Source organism: Alnus glutinosa, chromosome 1, assembly GCF_958979055.1.
Source record: "Alnus glutinosa chromosome 1, dhAlnGlut1.1, whole genome shotgun sequence".
NCBI lineage: Eukaryota > Viridiplantae > Streptophyta > Magnoliopsida > Fagales > Betulaceae > Alnus > Alnus glutinosa.
The window spans coordinates 3,555,045-3,577,710 of NC_084886.1; the positions used below are offsets into that span (position 1 = coordinate 3,555,045).

Below are 22,666 nucleotides of genomic sequence, written 5' to 3' on the forward strand. Positions count from 1 at the left end.
TTGTATCAGAATCAGGCATAAATGGTCGTTGATGATATTTTCCTTACTAGCTAAACACCAAAAAATATTTTTAAAATATTTTACGACGAAAACTATTTTACGTCAAAATACACAAAGTATAAAAGAAAACAAAAATCATCAACAACGTGGAGAAAATGAACGGCCTGAAGGGAACTCATCCCAATAAACAAGTGACCACAAGCGTCTACACCATTAACAAAGGATTCATGCTTTTGTCCATGCACATGATGCTATATTTTTCTTCATTTTCTAGTTTTATCAAACCAAAAACTTTGTTTTTTTTAACGGAAATGATAATCTATCATTGATATGGTGAACAGCCCAAGGCTTACAACTTGAAAATAAGGGACAAGCCCCCCATTCTCTAAGCCAGAAAAATCTGGCTTAAAAAACAGCTGCCTAAGCAGAAATACAACTTTTACAAGAAAGCATTTGATCCTCTTTACATTAACGCTCATTTTCTAAATAAAAGAGACCAGATCTAGCAATTAGCCAACAAATATTCCCGTAAAAATTAAACCCAACACAAGCAGACTGTGACCCAAGAAAAGAGAAAAAACACATGACATTGAAGCAGAGACCACCCAAAAACAAGCTGCCGACAGTGGAGAAAATGCCAAGAAGCCGGACGGCGGCTCGTGGGGGACACGCGCCGACACCGGTGGCACCCAGACGGAGGACCGAAGCCAGACGACCGAAAACCGCCAAGATCGGCCAGAAAAAGTGGCGCGTGGCCCACATGCGCACCAAACAGCGGAGAGCCCACTGGCGCGTGGGAACCACGCGCCGGTCACCGGCGACCGACAGGGCCGGATCTAGCGGTGGAAGGGGCGGAAGGCGACGGAGAATCCAGCTGGGGGGCGCGTGTCAGTCAGAAGTGGGCGAGAAATAGCAGATCTGGCTTCCAAAATCTGAAGAAAAAATGTAAAAGAACGGGCCAAAAAACATCCCGCCGACGACACGAACGCTCGGCCAATCCCCCAAAGAAGACAACGTGAGATGAGAAATCCTGCCAAAACAAAAGAAAGCAAACAAATAAAAACCCATAAAAGCCACCATAGCCCAAAAAGGCTAGGGGAAGACCAGCCTCCACCGGATCTAGCCGGGAGGAACAAAAGCTCCACAACCCTAAAGGTTAGGAGAAAAAACTAACCCCACTAAACCAACTTAGGAGGAACAAAAAACTCTGACTCACGAGGAGTTAGAGGAAAATCACCACCAGAAGGGGGAGGCAAGAAAACCACCTCCTCCCGGCGAAAACCAAGCTCTCAAGACTTTTTCCTCTCCTCTCTCTCCCTGATAAACCAAAAACTTTGTTGAGTTACTTATATATTCAAAAAAAAAAAAAAAAATTGTTGAGCTATGGGTGGTGGTGGTGGTTTGCATTATCACATTATGGGATTTATATTTCATTGACTTGTATCTTTTAATTATACCAAACGGCTTTATAAACTAATTTATAACAATTAATATCGATTAAAGATCCACTTGTAACATCGATTTAATGTCCCTTGAAACATCAAGAGACAGAGAGAAGGGGCAGTATAGTCCACTGAAAACAAAAAAAGAAACCGAAAAATAAAAAAAACGAAAGTAAAATAATTAATAAATAAATCAATAAATATGTGCGGATAGGTGGATGAGTATTGAGCAGGACGACTAATACAAGTGAGCGGGATTCCAGAAAACTGCCCCCCACCCCTTCCAACCCCATTTTCCCATCTCTGACTCCTCTGGAAGCGTGGGGTCCGTTTTCCGCTGTTAAGTCGGACGTTTTTCCCTAACCCCGTAAACCATTCCTTTCATTTTTTTTTTTTTTAAAAAAAAATTTTGAATACGAAAAAATCAGAACAAAACATTAATAAAACAACAAAAAGAAAGAAAGAAAAAACAGAACGGAATTCCGTTTCGCGTAACCACTACCACCGATTCAGTGCCTCATTCATTTCCTTGCATTTCATTTTCTTTCGAATCATAATTCATCTTACTCGCCTCCAACTCCCTACAGTTCCTCCCTCTCGCTTTTATCTTCCTTTTCCTTCAGTTACTATTGCCTCAACCCTCTCTCTCTCTCTCTCTCTATCTATCTCTCTCCCTTTCTCTACGTTTTTTTTTTTGCATTTTTAGATCGGTTTGACGGAACATCCTGTGCGATCGGTCTTTCTGGTTCCTCCTTAAAAAGCATTATACTTGTAGAGGTATTGATTTAATGTTTTTTTTTTTTTTCATCGGAAAGCTGTTTTTTTTTTTGTTGTTGTTTGTTGTGGATTCAGAGATGTCGTGTGATTACAGGACCCGGGGCCGTCGTTGTCTTCCTTGAGACTGTGTCGAACTGGTTTGGCATATTAAGGTAACTTGTGTTCTGTTATTTTTGTTGTTGGATTGCTGTTTTTATAGACATTATGCGGATGTGTACGTATATAGATATGTTTTGGAGATTGATAAGAATCTTGGGGGATATCTACAATCTTTCTTAGTGTGAGATTTCTCATCACAATTTGTTCCCCCTTGCTTTATTGTATCTTGATTGTATCATCTGAAAATCCGGTCAAACTTGCTTTTCTTGTTTCAAGATTCTCTCATCTTTGGTGAGAAGAAAATATTGTCAAGTAGTTTCTTTTTCTGTGGTTTACTCACCATATATACTCATATCTCCTCCTCTATTCGCTAATTTTCCTTTCTGGGTATCATTGACCTCTCTCTCACACAATTAATTTTGCAAGTGGGCTATCTGAGATGCATCTTTGTTTCCTTCACTGAGTTTTTATTTAGTCTCGTCAACTTTTATATTGTATGCTTCCTTTTTGCCCATATGTTTTTCTTTTTGTTTGTCAGCCAATGGGCGACATGCTTAAGTACCATATATGCTATATTTTGCATATGGGGTTTTGCCCTTTAGCAGTGTGGTTTACAAATTTCATTGGTTGCAAAGAAATTAAATGAGTTGTTTGTGCTTTTTCATTTTTTTGGCGATACCATTTTTAGGTTGTGATGGTGCCACATTAAGATGAGCAGTATCTCACATGTTGCCATAGACTTGAGATGATGTTCTTGGACCTGCCCTTTAACTACAGCCGGAGTCCTAAGGCCAATTTCATGATTTCTTTTTTTGATATGGTTATAGTTATCAGAATTTTAATTTATTCATTGGTTTAGGTAGATAGAGAATTTATGTAAAGAAGTTGCTACATGAGAAGTTCGTTATTGGGGCATGACTTGTGTCCTGGTCCTGTGTGCACGAGGCTAGGCGCAAGGTGGAGCAGCCATATCAGTAATTGGAGACTCATGGCACCCACAACTTGTGTCATGTGTGCACAGGCACAGGACACAAACTAATGCCTCTTTCTAGTGTCACATTGTGTCTAGAGAAGCATTAACTATGTCATTGTAGTCCTGAGACCGTTGCTGGATCTTGATACCTACAACATGCCAAGGCTTGACTTACTCATTTCCTTTTATAAAGATTCAAATTTTAAATTCTAGTTCTGAAACTTGCAAGTTTTTACGTCCTTGCGGGTATTTGCATTCCTCTTGAGGGTATATATGGTAAAAGCACGACAATTATTTTATTCGTATCAGAGTTGAGGCAGTGCTTTTCCATTGAAAGTTTACTTCTTTTAAAATATGTATATGCTACTAATAACAACTGATCTTTAATTGCTAACTTTTGAAGTTCACTCTTATCCAAATATGGATATGCTATTAATAACAACCAGTCTTCAATTGCTAAAACACATCATATAACTAAATCCAAATTGAAAGCTACAGCACATTGGATCGGCTTAAATTTTAGTCATTGAAAACTCTTATCCTTAGAGTTAACCCTGTCACCATTATTTCATGGATGTCTACTTCTGAATGCTTATGAATTATCAGAAATTCTTGGGAAATTTTAAGTGTTTCATGCGAGCCGATTTCCTAAGCAACCCACTTTCTTGTAGTGAAGTAAAACATTGAGGTTTTATTATGTGTTTCCTGACATTGGTGTTTTGTTCAACTACATTAGGGTTTCAATTGTGTTCAAGCTACTTCTTTATGTCTTGATGGCCATGAAGGCTCATCACACACATTCTAAATTCTTGAAGTAAATTTGACTGCTGTGGTTGAGTTGAATACGCCATAGGTATTAAATTTGAGCTCATGTGACGGGTGTTGAAAGGCCTTAAAGGCTGGTTTTTTTTATTGGACCATAGAAGTCGACATGCGATTCGCATCTGTTGCTTTCATTTCCTATATACATTAACTTTAAGAGCATCTGAAGTGATAACGAAGGGACATTGCCACCAGTTATTCAAATTAATACTGTCTTGATATTGTTTTCTCTCCCAATAATCTTGAAAGACATGCCTCAAAGATTATGTTTGAGATACGAATTTGTGATTGTCTTGGTAAAGAATTCAAATTCCCAAGTTTGTTCCTTAAAGGTATTTTATTTGAATCCTGCATCAAGGCTCCTTAGAGGGTGAGCCGAGCATGTTTTCTTAAATATCTTTTCTTGAGTTGGGACCAGTTAATTTGGTTAAATTTGTTCTTCGGGTATTGGGTTGTTCTGCAGGCGTTCACTATTCGCTAGAATTGCCAGCTTTTAATGTTTAACGTTTAGCTTTCTTCGACAGGTAGGATTCCCACCGGTTATTTTACTACTTCAGAAGCAACATAAAAAGCAGAAGCTTATTTTTCTTCAAGGAAAATGTTGGGGGGCAACAATGGTAATCCTGTGCTTCCTGCTTTCCTGAATGAGACTTGCTTCCAGTATCAGACTAGTGCATCAAATCAGCTGCAGTTATTTGGCAGTTGTGAGTCTACTCTTCTGCCTTTCTTAGCATATCAATTTATAATTTTTTTCCTGAACATCATGACTCTGTAAAGTACGCGTTATTGTTACTTTTGTTTATAGTATTATGTTCATTGGGCCCTGTGCTCCTCTGCTTTTGTGGTGGATCTTTTGCTTCTGGCTAGGGTATATTTGTGGGTTATTAGGTTGATTAATTTATTGTAATCTCCCCTGATTGGAATATTATTTAAGGAGCTGCTTTCCAGATTGGTGGAAATAAAACTCATTGTTCCTATCTTTTCCCCAGTTTTGATGATGGAGCTGGACAGTGGTGGTAGAGAGCTGAAATCTACCACTTGCCAATCGTCCATTCTCAAATATGAATGGATACATTGTATTGCGAACATACTTCAGCTTCAGATATCAGTTTGGTAGGCCCATGCAATGATCATGTGCACATCTGCAGATGCTTATGTGTGTACATGTTGATTATTAGCCAGATTGGGTTCACTTTTTGGGTGTGCCCTTTGCTGGCAATTCATGAATTCAAGAGGGCATTTTTACTAACTTACACTGGATGTATCTATCCAGAGAAAGACAGATTGTCTTATATTACCTTTTTGTTTCAGCAGATCGGGTAATATTGTGTATGTTTGTTTTAAGTGTTTTGAAAAGAGTTTTTTGTGTTTTGATTTGAAGAGTTTTTTATGGGATGGAAAGTTGTCAAGTGTTTTCGAAGGAGTCCACATTCGAAAAGAGTTGTTTATGGGGTCCATAGTAGAAAATTGTTTGGTAAACCTTTTAGTGTTTAGTCTTTCAAAGAAACACCCTAAATATGCTTATTTTGAGAAAACACATTTTTCTTGTGTGGAGGTTGACTTCTTACTTTCAAAAAAAAAAAAATAGAGAGAGGTACCCCAACGAAGAAGAAGGGGTGGCCACGCGGTCATCCTCAGTGGGACTGACCACCCCTCTCCTCCTTTGGGGGTGGCTATGGCTATTGGCTACTACTATATTTTTTTAAAAAAAATATCGTAAGTAACAAAGTCAACCTCCACACTTGAAAAAATAAGCACGTGTTTTCTCAAAATATTCCCATAAGAAGGTGTGGGAAGTTTTCTAAAAAGTGTATCGTGTTTTGCTTTTTGACAAGTGTTTTGTGTTTTATTTTTTGGAAAGTGTTTTATGTTTTGTTGTTTGAAAAATGTTTTGTTTGGTAGCTTGTTTTCAAAAAGTGTGTTTTTGTGTTTAAAAAGAAAAAAAGACTTTCCAAACACGTTACCAAGCAGCCCATTAACATTTATTCATTAGATTTCTACCATTGCATATTCCATGCCTTTTAGGTTGTCACGATACTGACACAGTATAATTTGCTCATTTTGTATATTGCAAATCATTGTTTTTCCCTTGAGTCTTATATTTGCCTCTTCATAGGCAAAGCATTGTTCAGATCTTTTAGACATTTATATTTTCTTTTACAACCATTCTTGTTGTTTTGTAAATAAAAAACTTCCCTATTTTATAATCACCTCCACTTTTATATCATTATCGCAAATGGTGTGCATTTTCCCTTCTTTTACGATAAGGATATGTGATTAAATAATAGGGAGAAAACATCTTAAAAGGTTTTAAAATCAAGATCAGTCAACTGTAGAAGAAAGGGTAAGAACATTATCATCATGAATATTCTCTTCTTCTTATTTTTCTTTTTGGAATTTTGTCGATATCATCATCCACATTGCGGTTGTTGTTCTATTTGAGGTTCTCACTTGTGATCAAAATTCATAGACTTAGAGATAGAGATGTTTGCAAATCTGTAGTAAGAAATAAACAAAACAAAAAATTCTATCATGCTGAAAGGGTTTTTTGTTACTATAACAATTATCGTTTATTTCTTTTTGAGGTACTTTAAACGAGAATCCCACTCATATGTTGAAAATAGGAATAAATCTGGGCATTATCTAGTTTGTCAAGCATAAGTTACATTGTGTGCATTCTAGTTATCATATTTCATCGTGATTATCTAGTGCCTAACTCTTGCCAGCTATGAGCATAGAATGATAAACATGTGAATAAAGCTGAGATGGGATGAAAATTGTTGTTTAACCTAAAAGGAGGAATATGTTAAGAGAAAACTTACAGTGGTTCGAGTCTCTTGCTCTTAGGAATTTTATATCATGTGTACCTCTATGAGAAGATTTTATAGTTATATTTTTGGTTGATAGTAACAATCTTTTGTGATTTTTTGGTCTTGAATGTCTTTACACATCTTGAATATCGGTATTTCATCATGGAACAACGTGTTTTTCCTTCCTTTTTCTTTTTAATATAGTAATCATGCTCTTTTCATTTTCTATATCTTAAGAAATTTTTGTGGTCAAACTGGTTGCTAAGCATAATAACTAAACAACTTATGTTGCAGTGCCAGCTGGGTGTAGTGTTGATCCAGTAAATTATTTTGGGAGTGAGCATATTACTCCTATGCTTCGGCCAAATAAACGAGGCCGGGAAACGGAAGATATCTCAAAGCAGCAAAAGCTTCAGATATCCTTGAATTATAATGCTTGTCAAGATGAAGCTGATCGCTCAGCAAGCATTCCAAATCCAAACATTGTATCAACAGGTTTAAGGCTATCATATGATGATGATGAACGCAACTCATCTGTTACTTCAGCAAGTGGAAGTATGACAGCTGCACCTTCAATCATCTTGTCCCTTGGTGACAATATTACAACTGAGCTTGATCGGCAGAAAGAAGAGTTTGACCAATATATTAAAATTCAGGTACTGCAGCCCTCAAGTAAGCATATAAATAAGTGTCCTGCCAATTTTTGTATTGATATTGCCAGTCTTCTGGGTGCCAGTTCAAATGAATCAGTTAGACAAGATTCTCCTTTTTTTTTTTCTTTTCGGGGGGGGGGGGGGGGGGGGAACTGTTTAATTATAGATGATTGGATGTTCAATCAGTCAATTCCAATTTACTTATACCCATTCTTCTTTTTATTTACCAAAAGAAATTTTTATTGACTTTTCCTTTAAAATTATTTCATTAGATCCTCAACTTTTTTGTATCTGAATTCGATTATTAATAATGTCTGATTCTGCTGACATGGGTAGTATTTCAAATGGAGGATCCTCTTTGACTACTAAATAGCAAATCCTCTTTTATTTATGTTGCATCTTGGAAACCTGTTGGGAGGATTATGAATGGTGGTTTTCTAGGCTCTGGCATCTGTACATTTTACAGTCATACTTGACTAAAGGCAGTAGTCAAGCTAATTTCATAGGATATTTATGTGATCATTGTATGCTATTTTTTTTTTTTCACCTCTGGGAATAATCTTTAATTACTCTTCAATCAGGAGGAATACTTGGCAAAAGGGGTGAGGGACATGAAGCAGAGACACATGGCTTCTTTCCTCGCTGCTATAGAGAAAGGTGTTGGCAAAAAGCTACGTGAGAAAGACATAGAAATAGAGAACATGAACCGTAAGAACAGAGAACTGGTAGAGAGGATAAAGCAGGTAGCTATAGAAGCCCAGAATTGGCACTACAAAGCAAAGTACAATGAATCAGTTGTTAATGTCCTGAAGAGCAACCTCCAGCAGGCAATTTCACAGGGCGCTGAGCTAGGGAAGGAAGGATTTGGAGACAGTGAAGCTGATGATGCGGCCTCATATATTGATCCAAACAACTACCTGAGCCTTCCTGGAAAATCTATTTCCAGGAATAACATGGGCTTGAAGGAGCACATCGCTTGCAGAGCATGCAAGGCAAAGGAGGTATCCATCTTGTTGATGCCCTGTCGGCACCTGTGTTTATGCAAGGACTGTGATGGGTTAATTAGTGTTTGTCCTGTATGCCAGTTGATGAAAACTGCGAGTGTCCAAGTGTATCTGTCCTAAATTATGAAGCATGTTACCATACAAATGAAGAAGAAAAAAAATCATTTACTCTTTGGTTGATATATCTCTAAAATTATGAACTCAATGTGGGTAACTAATTATCTTCATGAAAAGAGATCCTGTGATTTTCTGTAACCCCAGCCTTGTGTTAGACCTCTCTCTCTCTCTCTCTCTCTCTCTCTCTCTCTCTCTCTCTCTCTCATGAAAATGAAACCAACGAGAAAATCCTATGGCCCTATCGTAACCACCAAGGAGAAAAAAAATAAAACAACATATTTCTTTTTTATTTTTTCGGACCAGAGAGCATATTTCCTGAATCTCGTGTTTCAGTTTATCTGGCATGTTTTTCCCACAATCTTTTGAATCAATGATCTATGCCCAAGTTTCTGGAAAACATTACAAGAGATTCTAGCTAACCTCCTCTTATAGCGTTCCACTTCTTGTGCATGCACTAATCAGTGGAATCTAGCAGGTCGTTTTAAGGTCATATTCAAGCACCATATCGTGGCATATGCACAACAACTCCCAATTCCGTTCCATCTATGCTCATTTCTGCACTTCTGCATACATCTTTCTTGAGAAGGAGAGAGGGGAAGACAGAAAATGGCACAGCTGAAGAGGAGATGCCATGACATCATTACTGCAGACAAATGCTCCAGAATAATCATTCAAAATTTGCTGATCAATTACAGCATACAACCCATAGAAAAGCAGTACAGAATGCCCAATTATAGGCATTTTCCATAGAGAATAAATGTAGCCTAACTGCCAATACATGATCTCTTTTAACTTTCAAATGGGAAAAGACTACAATCATGAGAAACCATCTTATGTATGTATCACAGAAAAACATTTACAATATTGAATATTGTTCTTATAAAGAATATAAGCACATGGTTTAAAATGCACTCCAAAAGGCCAAAAAAAAAGCTCCTCAGAAACTCAAAATGGAAACAAAGAGAGTAGTATTTACATTATCAAGATATGCTGGATGTAGCTAAACAGGTGCAGTTGACAAAATGTGCACGTCAGAGAAGTTAAAGCTGAGGTGAGTCCCAAAAATAAATGAACACCTTTTTGGAATCTAATCAGTTCCCTCCACCATTAACAATCCATTAGATTCTTCTTCTGTTGTCTACTCGTGTTTTCTTTGGCGCAGCTTGTATATGCTCACTACTTGAATGAATCTAAACAGAAAAAGATGTTTCCAAAACTCAACACATAAGAAAAGAACTTTCAAAATTCAAGACTATTGAGAACCTTTTGAAAGAGAACTCATGTATTAGTGGGTTATCACCTTATTGAGCTTCTCTCTTACCAACTGAACTGTCTGATTCATCGATTGAGATGCAAAATAGTCCTGAAATCAATTACAGAAAGAGACTCAAATCTCGGCCCCAGGCCATACACAACAAGCAACTTCTACAACCTTTCATGAAAAGATTCAAGTTTAACTTAATATAATTGTCTAGTAATATGGAATCATATATATTATCCATTATATGATGCACACAAATTTCTGGTGTGGCATCTAACTATAACATTTAAAGATTCACAAAAAAATTAAAGATTATATCAGAGATGATAAACCTCAACCAGAAGTTAAATAGTTAGCCAAATGTAAGTCCCTAAATGACTGACAGAGAGATAAAATAGAATGGATGTCCCCATGGGGCAATCACACTGCGTTCAAAAACTAAAAAAAAAAAAAATATATCCATTTCAAGTTGGATTTCTTGCTCTAAGAAGTTGCTGCAGTGGAAAGCAATTTCCCTCACTTCAAAAATGTAAATTAAAGTGTAAGAATTGGTGATGGAAGGAAATATTTGCGATGTCAATGCACAAAATCAGCAACAAACCTTGTCAGAGGAAACCCGTGTGATCAGAGAATAATTATTACTCGATTCTCTGGAGTCCCTACAGAAAGACAAGAAAAAACCCATCAATTACTACACAGAAACAACTGCAGACGGCTATATCAGGAAACATATCATTGCAAATTCTGAAAATGACTGTTTGTTTAAGCTTTTGCGACAAGTAGCCAACTGTATCAGTTTGAACTTTGTCTTCATAATTCACCTACCATTTAAATTTGAATTACATATTTCAGGGGCCTCGCTTATTGAATGGGAATTTGAGTTCAGAGGTGAGGGTGAGTGTTAAAATATTAATTAAATGACCCCACCTTTGGTTAGAGTTCATCTGTTGGGGAAGGCGGTTCGTCTGCGAGGGAGTTGCAACCAACGAGTCCTCAGTTGAAGCACCAACCGCAGGCCGTTTGGATCTCCCGGCTGAAAATAGAAACGATGACACACACCGACTAAAAAGAAGAACATCACACAGACATAGTTACGTCTAAAAGAAGCAACACGAAACCGTACGATTTAAACGTTCTAGAACTTCCCTGCTCCTCCATTCTAGCTTATCCTTCGTTTCAGAGAGGCTCTCAAATTGCGGAGCATACGAAACCTGTAGCCGATTTCCTAGGAAAACAAACTCGTCCAATTTTCTCTTCGCAAACCTTCATACAAATGTATAATACTCAACCCATTGTCCTCCCCGCTAGCACACATGAAAGAGAACAATAATACTGTATAACAGAATCACCTGGCGTTGCTGACGAGGCGGAATTTGATCCAGTAAACGTCGGTGAATGGCTCACAGTCCTCGGCATCCATTGGTTTACAGCTGACAAGAAAGAGCAAAATTAGTGAGTCAAAGCAATTAATGTTTGTAAAAATTATAGGAAGGATATTTTGACGTACTCTTCAACGTCGCCATAGGAAGCGAACAGTTTGAGCAATTCGTCGGCGCACCCCAGTGCCGGAACGTTCCTCACGATCAGATACCTACTCTTATTCCCAAAACAAACATAAACTAAAATTGCTTAGGGTTCGCTCGCTCAAAAGCTCATCTATTCCGGTATGGGACAGACCTGGATTCGTCGCAGACCGCGTAGACGCGAACCGCCGGAGGCTCGTCTTTGTACCGAGGCATTTATTTCTCGTCGTCCTTCCTGTGTTCCCAAACTCCAGTGAAGCCGTTTCGTTGTGATTAGACATATCCTCTAAAGTAAGCCGTTTCGTTGTGATTAGACCATTTTATGTATAACTTATTGGGGCGGCAAGGTGTCGTTTTGGCTACACAGAAAGCAGGTGTCCGATTATCTTTCCGTAACGTAACGATTTGGTCGAGTCGCCTTTACAGAGGAAAATGTCGCCTCAATTCCGGCTGTTGGTCCACAACAGGAATAGATTAATAATGATAAATAATTATTTCTAAAGTCTCGTCTGTTACGCGAAGTTACGCGAAATAATATCTGAAGTTATTCTCATAATAATTAAAAAAAAAGTTACGCGAAATAATGAGTATTTCATTAATAAATGAATAGTTATTATTAAAAATGAAAGAGGGTGAAATGAAATAATTATTCTTATTCTTTAGTTTGGTGACAATGTATATATCATAATTAAAATTAAACCAAAATTACTTAATAAAAAACACATGATTTTTTATTTTTCTAAAACTCAAATCTATTAAAAGATAGAGCCACCCACAGATTGAACGTGTTTCTATATTTTTATTTTTTTTAAAAAAAAAAAAATGCCCTAGTTTGAAAGAAATTGAAGGATTTTTTTTTTTTTTTAAAATATTGTCTATTTCCAAAAAAATAGTCCCTATCAAATAAAAGAATGTTTATTTCAAAGGAATAAACATTTCTTTCCAATAGTCTATTTCACATCCTAAATGGCTAAATGTATCTCATGGCACACAATGCGCCCAGTTTGAAAGACATTTAGCAATGTTCTAAGTTGTTCCATGCAACTAACCTGAAAACATGCCACCTGTCCAAATAACAGGTCCCCGCAATCCAGAAGAATTGCAAGGACCCCGATCCATCATAATTGGCGTCTCTATAAGTTGCCTTTAGAAAACATTCTCCACAGCTTTTAGGGTGTTTATTTTGAAAATGTAACCCGAGTATATTAATAATCTACATTTTCCTTTCATTTGGAAATTTGTTTCTTAGAATAATTTTTTTAACTTTGAATTTGCTCCTATCAAGTTGTTTCTCAGAATTTTGCTCTCAATCAAAAAGTTCTATTCTGTGAGAAGAGTGGAAGTCAAAAAGTGTCTGTCGAAAAAGGAAAATAATATTATGTTAAGAAAAAGAGTAGAAGAGGAGAAATTTAAGTAGGGCATTTAAATATAAGTATGGCAAATAAAATGTAAGGAAACGAGTACAAGATTCCGTGTGGCAAATTGGGGATAACGGATACAGGAAGAACTACAGATCTGGAGACATAAATCCGGGTTCTTGCCCTTCCTCCTTCAAGGAAAGTTGCTATCTAAATTTTATAGCAAACACATTGTAAAAAATCCTCCATTATACGAGAATTTCTGCTTTATTAATGTTAAAAGATGATCTCCCAATTATCATGCAGTTCCACATTCTACATCACATTCATGCATTTGATGACACAATTCACAAATTTATTTCAAGAAGAATTACAACCCAAACATTGTTCAAAATTCCCAGTAACTCAAATCTGGTAACTCCAAATAACAAAGTCTTATCATGACACACAACTTCATCAAAGTTGCAGCTAAAGGATGTGGAGCTATACTGCATAGTGGATGCCCATCTATGCACTTTAATAACGGTGCGCCAACTTCTCTTTCTCCTGGTAATATTGCACATACCTGCATCCATTGCACACAAATATATAGATAACAAAGGCAAAATACAATGTGATTGCAATATATAACAGATGGAAGATAAGGAGTACGGTTTTACTAGGAAGAACATATATAGTTAACAAAAGGGGGAGATCAGGAAGTATATTCTTATGTCTTTTTCCAGGTGAAATCCACTAAATTTTCGAATTCCATGGATAAAAATGATAGCACAATACAGAGACAATAATGTGGAACAGAAGAAAAGCAAGAAGTTATCGCACCACCAAACTGGTACAAAATGTATGTTTATGCTCACAGAAAGGTCATGGATATACAAATACCTTAATGAACAACATAATAATAAGGAACTTCCACCTGATTCCACGTCAAAAATATTAGTCTCGCAGCCACAAGTTACTCTTAACATCAGCTAGGGCATCTTGCTATGAATTTGAGCATGCAATTTACAATTACCAGCATCACAAATATACATCATACCGAAAGATTCTCATTCACATCCAATTTCTAGATTGTTCCTGCAGGGAGAAAAAACTTTCTATCTGTTTTTGTATATCTATCTTAAATCTAATCGTTGAGGTTTTCAGTTGAACCAAACTGATCCCTAAGGTACCAAGAGTATCATGGAGACCCTTGAGTTAAGTTAAGTGTCGAAAATGGTTTCTGTCATCCAGCCGTTTGACGGAATTGATAGATTCACGATTGAGACATGACATAGTTGACTCACACTTACTATGACTGTAAAATTACAGTTTTGCCCCAAATAAAAAGAAAAAAACCAAACCAACAAAAAAGAGGGGCCACCCCTCACAACCCTCTCCTACGTAGGGCAAGCTGGCGAGTAGGTGGCTATGATGGGCCACCTCTTTTTTTAATTTTTTTTTTTTTTTACTGTCTTTTATTTAGGGTTAAAATTGTAATTTTATAATGACAAGTGTGAGTGATCAGCTATGTCACGTGTCAATCTGCTATTGGTTATAACGTGGATCCACATGTGCATCTAACGATTTCCGTCAAACAACTGGACGGCAGAGATTATTTTGGCACTTAGTTTACCCCCAAAGATCTTCAGGACACTTTCGGTATCCTAGGGATCAGTTTGATACAACTGCAATCCCCAAGGATCAAATAAATAATTTTCCCTAAAAGCTATCTACCTTACACCCTAGAATGTCAAACGAATTTTATTGATAATTGTTAGTAGAAAATACTTTATATGGTTATAGTGCAACCTTCAAGGCCAATTTTGAACACATGCATCAGCAAACATCAACCCAATGGCTCATAGAGGAGAATGATTACGTAATTGAAAATTACACACACGTACACATACATCAAACAAATTCAATATAGTGATAACTCATAACATTCCCCACATTTAAACATCAGTTCCCTTTCTTGATCATTATGCAGATGGCAATGAAAAGCCCCGCAGAACCAATTCCAAATAGCATCAACCATAGTTTGCCCATAAGAATCCATAACTTCGTTAAAACTATAAGGCATACCACCTCTTCTTCATGAAATTGCCATATACTAGAAAGCAGCATATATCAGATTCACTCGTAACACAAATTGCCGGCACAGTCATCCTAATTTGGTCCAATAATAGACAATCCCAATGAGCTTTAGCTCAAATCGTAGTTCCTCCCTTTGTAGCAATGGGGAGGGTGAGGTCGTGGGTTCAAGTCCCACCGGGTGTGCGTGTAACTTACCAATCAAAAAAAAAAAAATGATGAATAACTTACCCATCAAAAATATATTTGATACATACACCAAATATGCAATATGAAACCTCGGTTTCTTTGCTGCAATCACAATACGAGGCATTTATTCATCACTACCATTTCCTAAAGTCATTTAGTTGTTAATTCTCCAAAATTAATCGATTAGAAGCTGGAGACTGTCTATAGTCTCCAACTCGCACTGGGCTACAGTATCTTCATCTGGTTCATTCCAGTCTCTCATATACAATTTAATCTCACCTCTCACAGCCAGAGAAAACCCCTAAATCATTTATCTAACAACACGGTCTAATCCAAGTCAATGATCAGCAAATTTCTCATTCAAAGTTTGATCTCGTAAAGCAAAGAGAGAGGAGGGTAATAGAGTGAATTACGTGTAGGTGCTGACGACGGGGCCGAGGAGGAGGACGGCGCCGAGCCAGCTCTCGGAGACCTTGTGTTGGATCTTGCCGGGCAGGTCCTTCCACAGCCCAGTCATCACCTTCTGCTGGAACGGCGAGAGCGCGTACACCACCGCCTTCATCCTCACCGGCTGCTTTCCCATTTCTAATCGATCGAACTGAGACGACGATGTTTGGGTCTCTCTCTGATTCTTAGCTTTTAGGGCAAATGGGGGTCGTCTCAGAAGAAATTAGTTCTCAATTTATCCTATGCAGTCTAGAAGCTACTTCTATAGAGAATTCTGTTCGCACGTGCCAAATTTGTCTTTTTCTTTTTCTTTTTCTTTTTCTTTTTTCCACCGCAAAATCGTTGTTAAAGGAGGAAAACTGATCACTGCTACAGCAACTTTGTATCCATTATTTTGACAAATTAATGCAATTTTTTGTTTTAAAAAAAAAACCATTAAATTGATCCATGTAGTTTGTTATTGTAACAAATAAATTTATAGTTATTATCAAAAAAAAAATTATAGTTTTAAAATGATTTATAGTTATTGTAACAAATAAATTTATAGTTTTAAAATGAGTTTAATTACAAATGTAATTGGTATGTCTATGCAACGAAATAATAATATATTTCTACCGTCATTATTTCGACAAATCTTTTAAGGTAAAGTCTACATATTTTTTTAAAATTATTATTTAATTGACAAAGTTCCTCCAAACATTCAATTTGGACAATGTTTCTCATAAACTATAACAAATTGTCAATATCCTCCCAATGACAAAAATATCCTGAATAAAAAATTAAAAATTCAGTGAAGAATTGTTTTTACAACCAACAAAAAATAAATAAATAAATAAAATAAAATAAAACTAAAAAATAAAATAAATACATATATACATAAAAACTAACGGTGGCCAAATTTAAATCGTTTTTACAACCAACAAAAAAAAATGTTTTTTTAAAAGAATTTTTTTTTTCTTTTTTTTTTTAAAAAAAATTAAAATATATATATATTTTTTAAACAATAATTTCTCGTTTTTTTCAAAAAAATCAATTTTTCTTTTTTCCAATTTATAGAGTTTTTTTTTATTGAAAAAAATCTAAGGTCATTTTTGTCTTTTTGTTGGCCTTGGGGGAATATTGATAATTTTTTTTTTGTAGTTTGGGAGGAACATTGTCTCAATTGAATGTTTAGAGGCATTGTTAATAAGGCGGCAGTTTGAAGGGAATATGTGAACTTTTCCCAAACTTTTATGAAACAATAATTTTATTTTCAAATTAAAAAGTATAAAACAAAATTATAAAATAATAAAAATCCGGGGCGGCCAAAGAGGATAACTGATAACCCTCCTAAGTGACATCTTGAATTGATATTTGAAGATTGATGAACCACTCAAAATGTCTTGAGGGGTGTCTGAAACACTCCATAACTGATCCTTGAGGGCAATCTGTGATGTCCCACATCGCCTAAGAATGAGGATGTGCTTATATGTATAAATGTGTCATTTATGACACAACGCGTTTTAAAGCCGTGATGGTCATGAACCTATCAGAACTCCGCAGTTAAGCGTGCTTCTGCGAGAGTAATCCTAGGATGAGTGACCTCCTGGGAAGTCTGGTTTGGGAAGCCAAAAGCGGACAATATTGTGTCATTGGGGATGGGTCGTTACAAATGGTATCAGAGCCATTGCCCAGTCTGAGATGGTGGGAGCGTGCACAAGCTCACTGAGGGACGCCAGCGGGGACGCTGGGTCCAAAGAGAAGGTGATTGTGACATCCCACATCGCCTGGGAATGAGGATGTGCTTATATGTATAAATGCACAATTTATGACACAACGAGTTTTAAAGCCGTGGTGGTCATGAACCTATCAGAACTCTGCAATTAAGCGTGCTTCTGCGAGAGTAATCTCAGGATGGGTGACCTCCTGGGAAGTCTAGTTTTGGGAGCCAAAAGCAGACAATATTGTGTCATTAGGGGTAGGTCGTTACACAATCAATTACCATCATAAGGGTGCGTTTGGGATTGCGATTTCGTAGACAATAAGTGCGATTTTAAACTAAATCGCAGAACATAGATCGTTTGGGAACTGTGTTTTTAAAAATTGCGATTTGAAAACGCAGAAAATCTGCTTTTTCAAATCGCAGATCAGATGGTGCTTTTTTGAAAACACAAAATTTTAAAGGTAAATTCGCGATTTTAAAGGCTAAACTGCAATTTTACCAAACGCTTAACTACGTTTGTAAAAATCACTTTTTTCAAATCGCACATTTTAAAATCGTTATTTTAAATCGCACTTTTTGAAATCGCAAACCCAAACAGACCCTAAGTAGGAGTGAGCAAATCCCTGCAGAACCCGCACTGCCCCCGCAAAGCCTAAACTCGCACCGATGGTGCGGGCCACGGGGCCTTATTTGGGCCCCCCGTGCGGTGCAGGGCGGGTTGCGGGGGGGTGGGGGGGGGGGACCTTAAAATTTCTCTAGTCCCCGGCCCGCCCCGCAGGTTTTGAAAAAAGAAAAGAGGCAGAAAAATGTAAAAAACGTTAAGCAAGCTAAAGCAGCCACTGGCCCACTACAGCCCTTTCAACTTTTCTTACTTTCCTTCTAAGTTCTAACCTAACCCTAACTTTTAACTTCTCTAACTCCTAAGCGCTGCAGCCCGCATCAGAGGGAAATGATGCTCCTAATGTCTTTGCTTCAATTGTCTCTTTCACAAGATCCGGCAATGGTGTTGTCGGCCTCAATAGTGTCTTGGGGGGTGCCCTCTTTGTTTCTAGTATTGTTGTCGGAGTTATAAGTATCTTAATTAGCCCACACCATATTTTAGTCGGTAAGCCTAGCTTTATTAGAGATGTTTTGCTCTTCCTTTTCTCTCTTTTTTCTCTTGTCCTTATAATAGCGAATGGGAAAATCAACTCGTGGGGTGCCATTTCTTTTACTTCTATCTACTTGATTTATGTTTGTGTTGTCTAGGCCACTCATTTCTTCTGTGGAAATGAAGAGACTGTGCATAGCCACGAAAATATCAGCTAGATTTCCATACCATTACTAACCTATGTTGATGATGAAAAACCAGTCTTGTTGGAGAAAACTAACCTTGAAGATCAACAAGCAAAAATTCTAAGCTTTTTGAATCATTTGGGCAAAATCTTACATGTATTGGAGCTGCCTCTTTACTTGCCAAGAAGATTGATAAGTGGCAACTGGCAAGAGTTTTCAAACAGGCATAACCCGCGGAGATCCCCGCCCCATCCCCACCCGCCCCGTGGGAAGTGCATGGGGGGGGAACCCGCACCTCTGCAGGGCGAAGTCAAAAAATCCCCATCCTCGCCCCCCCGCCCCATGCTCAGCCCCACTCATAAGCTCTATTGGAGTGGTCCACCCACAAATTATTTTCTTTTTATTTTTGTTTTTTATAATTTTTTACTTAAATATATAATTATAATTTCATAAGAATTATGTATGGTGAGATTATTTTGTTACATAATCATACTAAAATAATTTATAAGCTTGTCAGTTTTTTTTTTTTGTTTTTTTTTTTTTTTAAAAAAAAAGGTGCTTGAAAAACATTTTTAAATTACGAGAAACTTGATTTGCCTTTCTTTTGACCTAAAATGTTTTTATTAAAAAATGTTTACTACATTGTTTGGCTTTAATTAAACCTTGAAAATGATTTTTGTTTTTAATGTTTCGTGTACATTAAAAATGATTATCTTGTCACTATGGGTAGCAATTCGTATTCACGTATAGGGTTTAAATTAGTATAAGACTATATATATAGTCCCACCTAAAATTGCATGTGTGCATGCGCGCACGTATACAAATCCAATAGGTTAATGTTGTTGATTGTCTAGAACACCCAAGCAGAATTTGATGATTTAAGAACGCTCGAATTAGAGAATAGAAAAATGCATTATGTGGTAAAAAGTTCGAACGATGTCAAAGACTATCATAAAGGTAGAGGCCGTCTCAACGATTTTCAGGATATATGTACGGTTTTTGGGGTAGATTGTTTTTTTTTTTTTTTTTGTAGAGTATGATTTTTAGCTTAAAACTTTGGCTATTAATCGAGTGTAATGTAGAGCAATGAGTTAAAATTTTTGCAAGAAGCTTGTGTTTGGAACTAAGCGCTCAAGGTAAGTAATCACCACAAGAATACTTAAATGATAAATCCTTTCAGAATGAGAATGGTATATTTATAACGTTGGGTATCAAGCTAGCATGAAAACCTTGATTACATGTTGTGAGCCTTAAGCTTTGCAGTAATATATATTATTGATCAATTGCATGCTTTTGCCTTGTAAATTAGCTTGCTAAATAATGCTTAATATTAACAAATACTAAGTGATGGTTTGACGTGATCAATCATTTTTATGTTGTAAAAATTGATGATTAATGACGAGCACGGACATACTACACTATACATACTTGACCTTATGGCCATGTGATGTGTGTGCAAGTTTTACCTTGAATTTGAAGGCTATAGTTATCAAAGCAACCACGTACAGGAGGTGTCGCCGACAAAAATTAGCCACAAATTGGTTTGTAGCTAATTCCTACAAACCAGTTTAATAAATTGCAAACACATGTTTTTTTAATAGCATGTGCTTATCGTTTGTTTTTTTAATAGCATTAATAAGAAATAATGTACTTCTCACTTGCTTTAGAAACACATGTCACTTTATTAGACTGATTTCTATAAATTAGTTACAAACTAATTTGAAGCTAATTTCCGTCCATGGGGTCACTCCTGGTCGCATCATTAGTTGAGTGGCACCCGAGATCGAACTCGATCGAATAACTAGGAGATGACTTGCTATAATAGTTTGTCCGCTAACTGTGGAATTGTACCTGTTAGAAACTGAAGTTTGGGAGAAAATTCTGATTCTCATTCAATGAATAATTTGATACAAGCAATCTGTTCTTATACAAAACAGAGTATAACAGAAAACTAACTATAGCAAGTTAACTAACTATTACAAGTTAACATAACTAACTATGACTAGTTAACAAAAACTAACTAATAGCAATCAAAAAACAATTTTACTCGTGCAGTACATGAGCTGGAAATCTCACACGTTTTCTATGCTAAAAACATGGATGCTCAATACTCCCCCTCAAGATGAGGAGTAAATATTATGAAGACTCATCTTGGAGATTAATGAAAGAAAAGAAGAACAACCAAGAGCCTTAGTAAACAAGTCAGCCAATTGATGAGCAGAAGAAACATGAAAAGTGCGGATGATCCCAAGTTGCAATTTCTCTCGAACAATATGACAATCAATGTCTATATGTTTTGTACGCTCATGAAATACAGGATTGGCTGCAATGTGTAATGCAGCCTGACTATCACAATAGAGCAAGGCCACTTGAGGAGAAACTAAAAAATCTTGCAACAAAGAACGTAGCCAAACTATTTCACAACAAGTAGAGGCCATAGCCCTATACTTAGCCTCAGCAGAAGATCTGGAAACTGTGGACTGCTTCTTAGATTTCCAAGAAATCAAAGAGTTGTCAAGAAAGATGCAAAAACCAGTGACAGAGCGGCGGGTGTCAACACAACCGACCCAATCCGAGTCACAAAAGGCCTTGAGCTGAAGGGAAGACTGAGCAAAAAAGAAAAGTCCTTGTCCCGGAGAGGCTTTAATGTAACGAAGCACTCTATAAGCAGCAACCAAGTGATTGGATCAAGGTTGAGCCATGAACTGGATGAGGACTTGAACAGCATAAGCAATGTCAAGACGTGTGATGGTGAGATATAAGAGACGACCCACAAGACGTCCATAAGAAGAAGGATCATCCAAGAGAGAACCGGATGTTTGAGAGAACTTGGCATTCGGTTCCATAAGGAATTTAGCGGGCTTAGAGGCTAGAAAACCAGTGTCTTCCAAAATTTCCAAAGCATATTTCCGTTGACTAAGAGAAATCCCTTCTTGATTCCGAGCAATCTCTAGACCAAGGAAAAATTTCAAGGGACCAAGATCTTTGAGTTTAAACTTGGCATTAAGAACAGAAATAAGCTGAGAAACAGCAACTTGATCATTGCTATCAATTACTATATCATCAACATAAACAAGTAATGCAATAAAAGATGAATCCTGACACCGTGTGAACAAAGTGTAATAAGCTTTTGATTGAGTGAACTGAAATTCAAGCAAAGCATAAGAGAATTTAGTGAACCATTGGCGAGAGGCTTGCTTAAGACCATATAGAGATTTGTTAAGCTTGCAGACTTTTGACTCCCCCTTTTTACCAAATCTGGGAGGCATGGTCATATAGACCTCTTCTTGAAGATCACCATGAAGGAAGGCATTGTTCACATCAATCTGATGAAGATGCCAATTACGGGCTAAAGCAACAACAAGAAGAGTCCTCACTGTGGTAAGCTTGGCAACCGGAGAGAAGGTCTCATAGTAATCAAGACCCTCACATTGAGTGTAGCCCTTAGCCACCAATCGTGCTTTATACCGTTCAATAGTACCATCTGATTTGAGTTTAACTTTATAAACCCATTTACATCCAATAGCTTGCTTGGAAGGAGGAAGATCAACAACAGTCCAGGTGTTGTTCAACTCAAGAGCTTGGATCTCATTGGGCATAGCGTCACGCCATTCAGCATGCTGAACGGCTTGGTGATAATATGTCGGTTCAACAATGGAAGAAGTGGAAAGACTAAAGTGTTTATGGTTAGAAGAAAGCTTATTATAAGAAATAAATGAAATAATGTCATAGAGAATACCTGAAGATGGAGATAACCCTGAAGTAGATCCAGAGGAAGTAGCAAGGTGACAGTGATAGTCTTGAAAGTAACCAGGACGATTTTTAAGCCTAGAAGATTTTCTAGCTGGTTCAGGAGGATGAGATATAGGAGAAGGAGAAGAAGAAGTAGGAAAAGAAATATTAGGAGGAATAGAAGAAGAAGAAATGTTAGAAACTAAAGAAGAAGGAGCAAAATCTGAAGAAGGTAAAGGAAGAACAAGATCAGGTGAAGAAAGATGAATAGGTTCTGAATGTGAAAGAGCAAAGGGAAAAATAGTTTCATGAAATTGGACATCCCTGGAAATGAAAAAGGATTAAGAAATGAGATCATAATGCTTATAGCCTTTAACACCAGCAAGGTAACCAAGAAAAACACAAG

At 37.0% G+C, this 22,666-nt stretch overlaps 3 protein-coding genes across 3 annotated transcripts; 1 reads left to right on the forward strand and 2 right to left on the reverse strand.

Annotated features, from left to right (window-relative positions):
* Window positions 1-1,871: 1,871 nt before the first annotated feature.
* On the forward strand, window positions 1,872-8,835 carry LOC133866332 (BOI-related E3 ubiquitin-protein ligase 1-like). Its single transcript, XM_062302853.1, has 5 exons — window positions 1,872-2,219; window positions 2,314-2,371; window positions 4,638-4,817; window positions 7,218-7,579; window positions 8,158-8,835. Exons 3-5 carry the CDS (start codon window positions 4,712-4,714, stop codon window positions 8,698-8,700), a joined length of 1,011 nt encoding a protein of 336 aa, XP_062158837.1. The 5' UTR covers window positions 1,872-2,219; window positions 2,314-2,371; window positions 4,638-4,711; the 3' UTR covers window positions 8,701-8,835.
* Window positions 8,836-9,516: 681 nt separating this feature from the next.
* Window positions 9,517-11,763, reverse strand: LOC133866341 (uncharacterized). The gene is made up of 8 exons (XM_062302861.1): window positions 11,636-11,763; window positions 11,466-11,549; window positions 11,308-11,388; window positions 11,082-11,221; window positions 10,886-10,991; window positions 10,560-10,617; window positions 9,998-10,060; window positions 9,517-9,887 (listed from the first exon to the last, which is right to left on the reverse strand). The coding sequence occupies exons 1-8, from the start codon at window positions 11,695-11,697 to the stop codon at window positions 9,816-9,818; spliced, it is 666 nt and encodes a 221-aa protein (XP_062158845.1). The 5' UTR covers window positions 11,698-11,763; the 3' UTR covers window positions 9,517-9,815.
* Window positions 11,764-13,172: 1,409 nt separating this feature from the next.
* LOC133866350 (cytochrome b-c1 complex subunit 8-like) lies at window positions 13,173-15,786 on the reverse strand. The gene is made up of 2 exons (XM_062302865.1): window positions 15,518-15,786; window positions 13,173-13,404 (listed from the first exon to the last, which is right to left on the reverse strand). The coding sequence occupies exons 1-2, from the start codon at window positions 15,685-15,687 to the stop codon at window positions 13,356-13,358; spliced, it is 219 nt and encodes a 72-aa protein (XP_062158849.1). The 5' UTR covers window positions 15,688-15,786; the 3' UTR covers window positions 13,173-13,355.
* Between the last annotated feature and the right edge of the window lie 6,880 nt (window positions 15,787-22,666).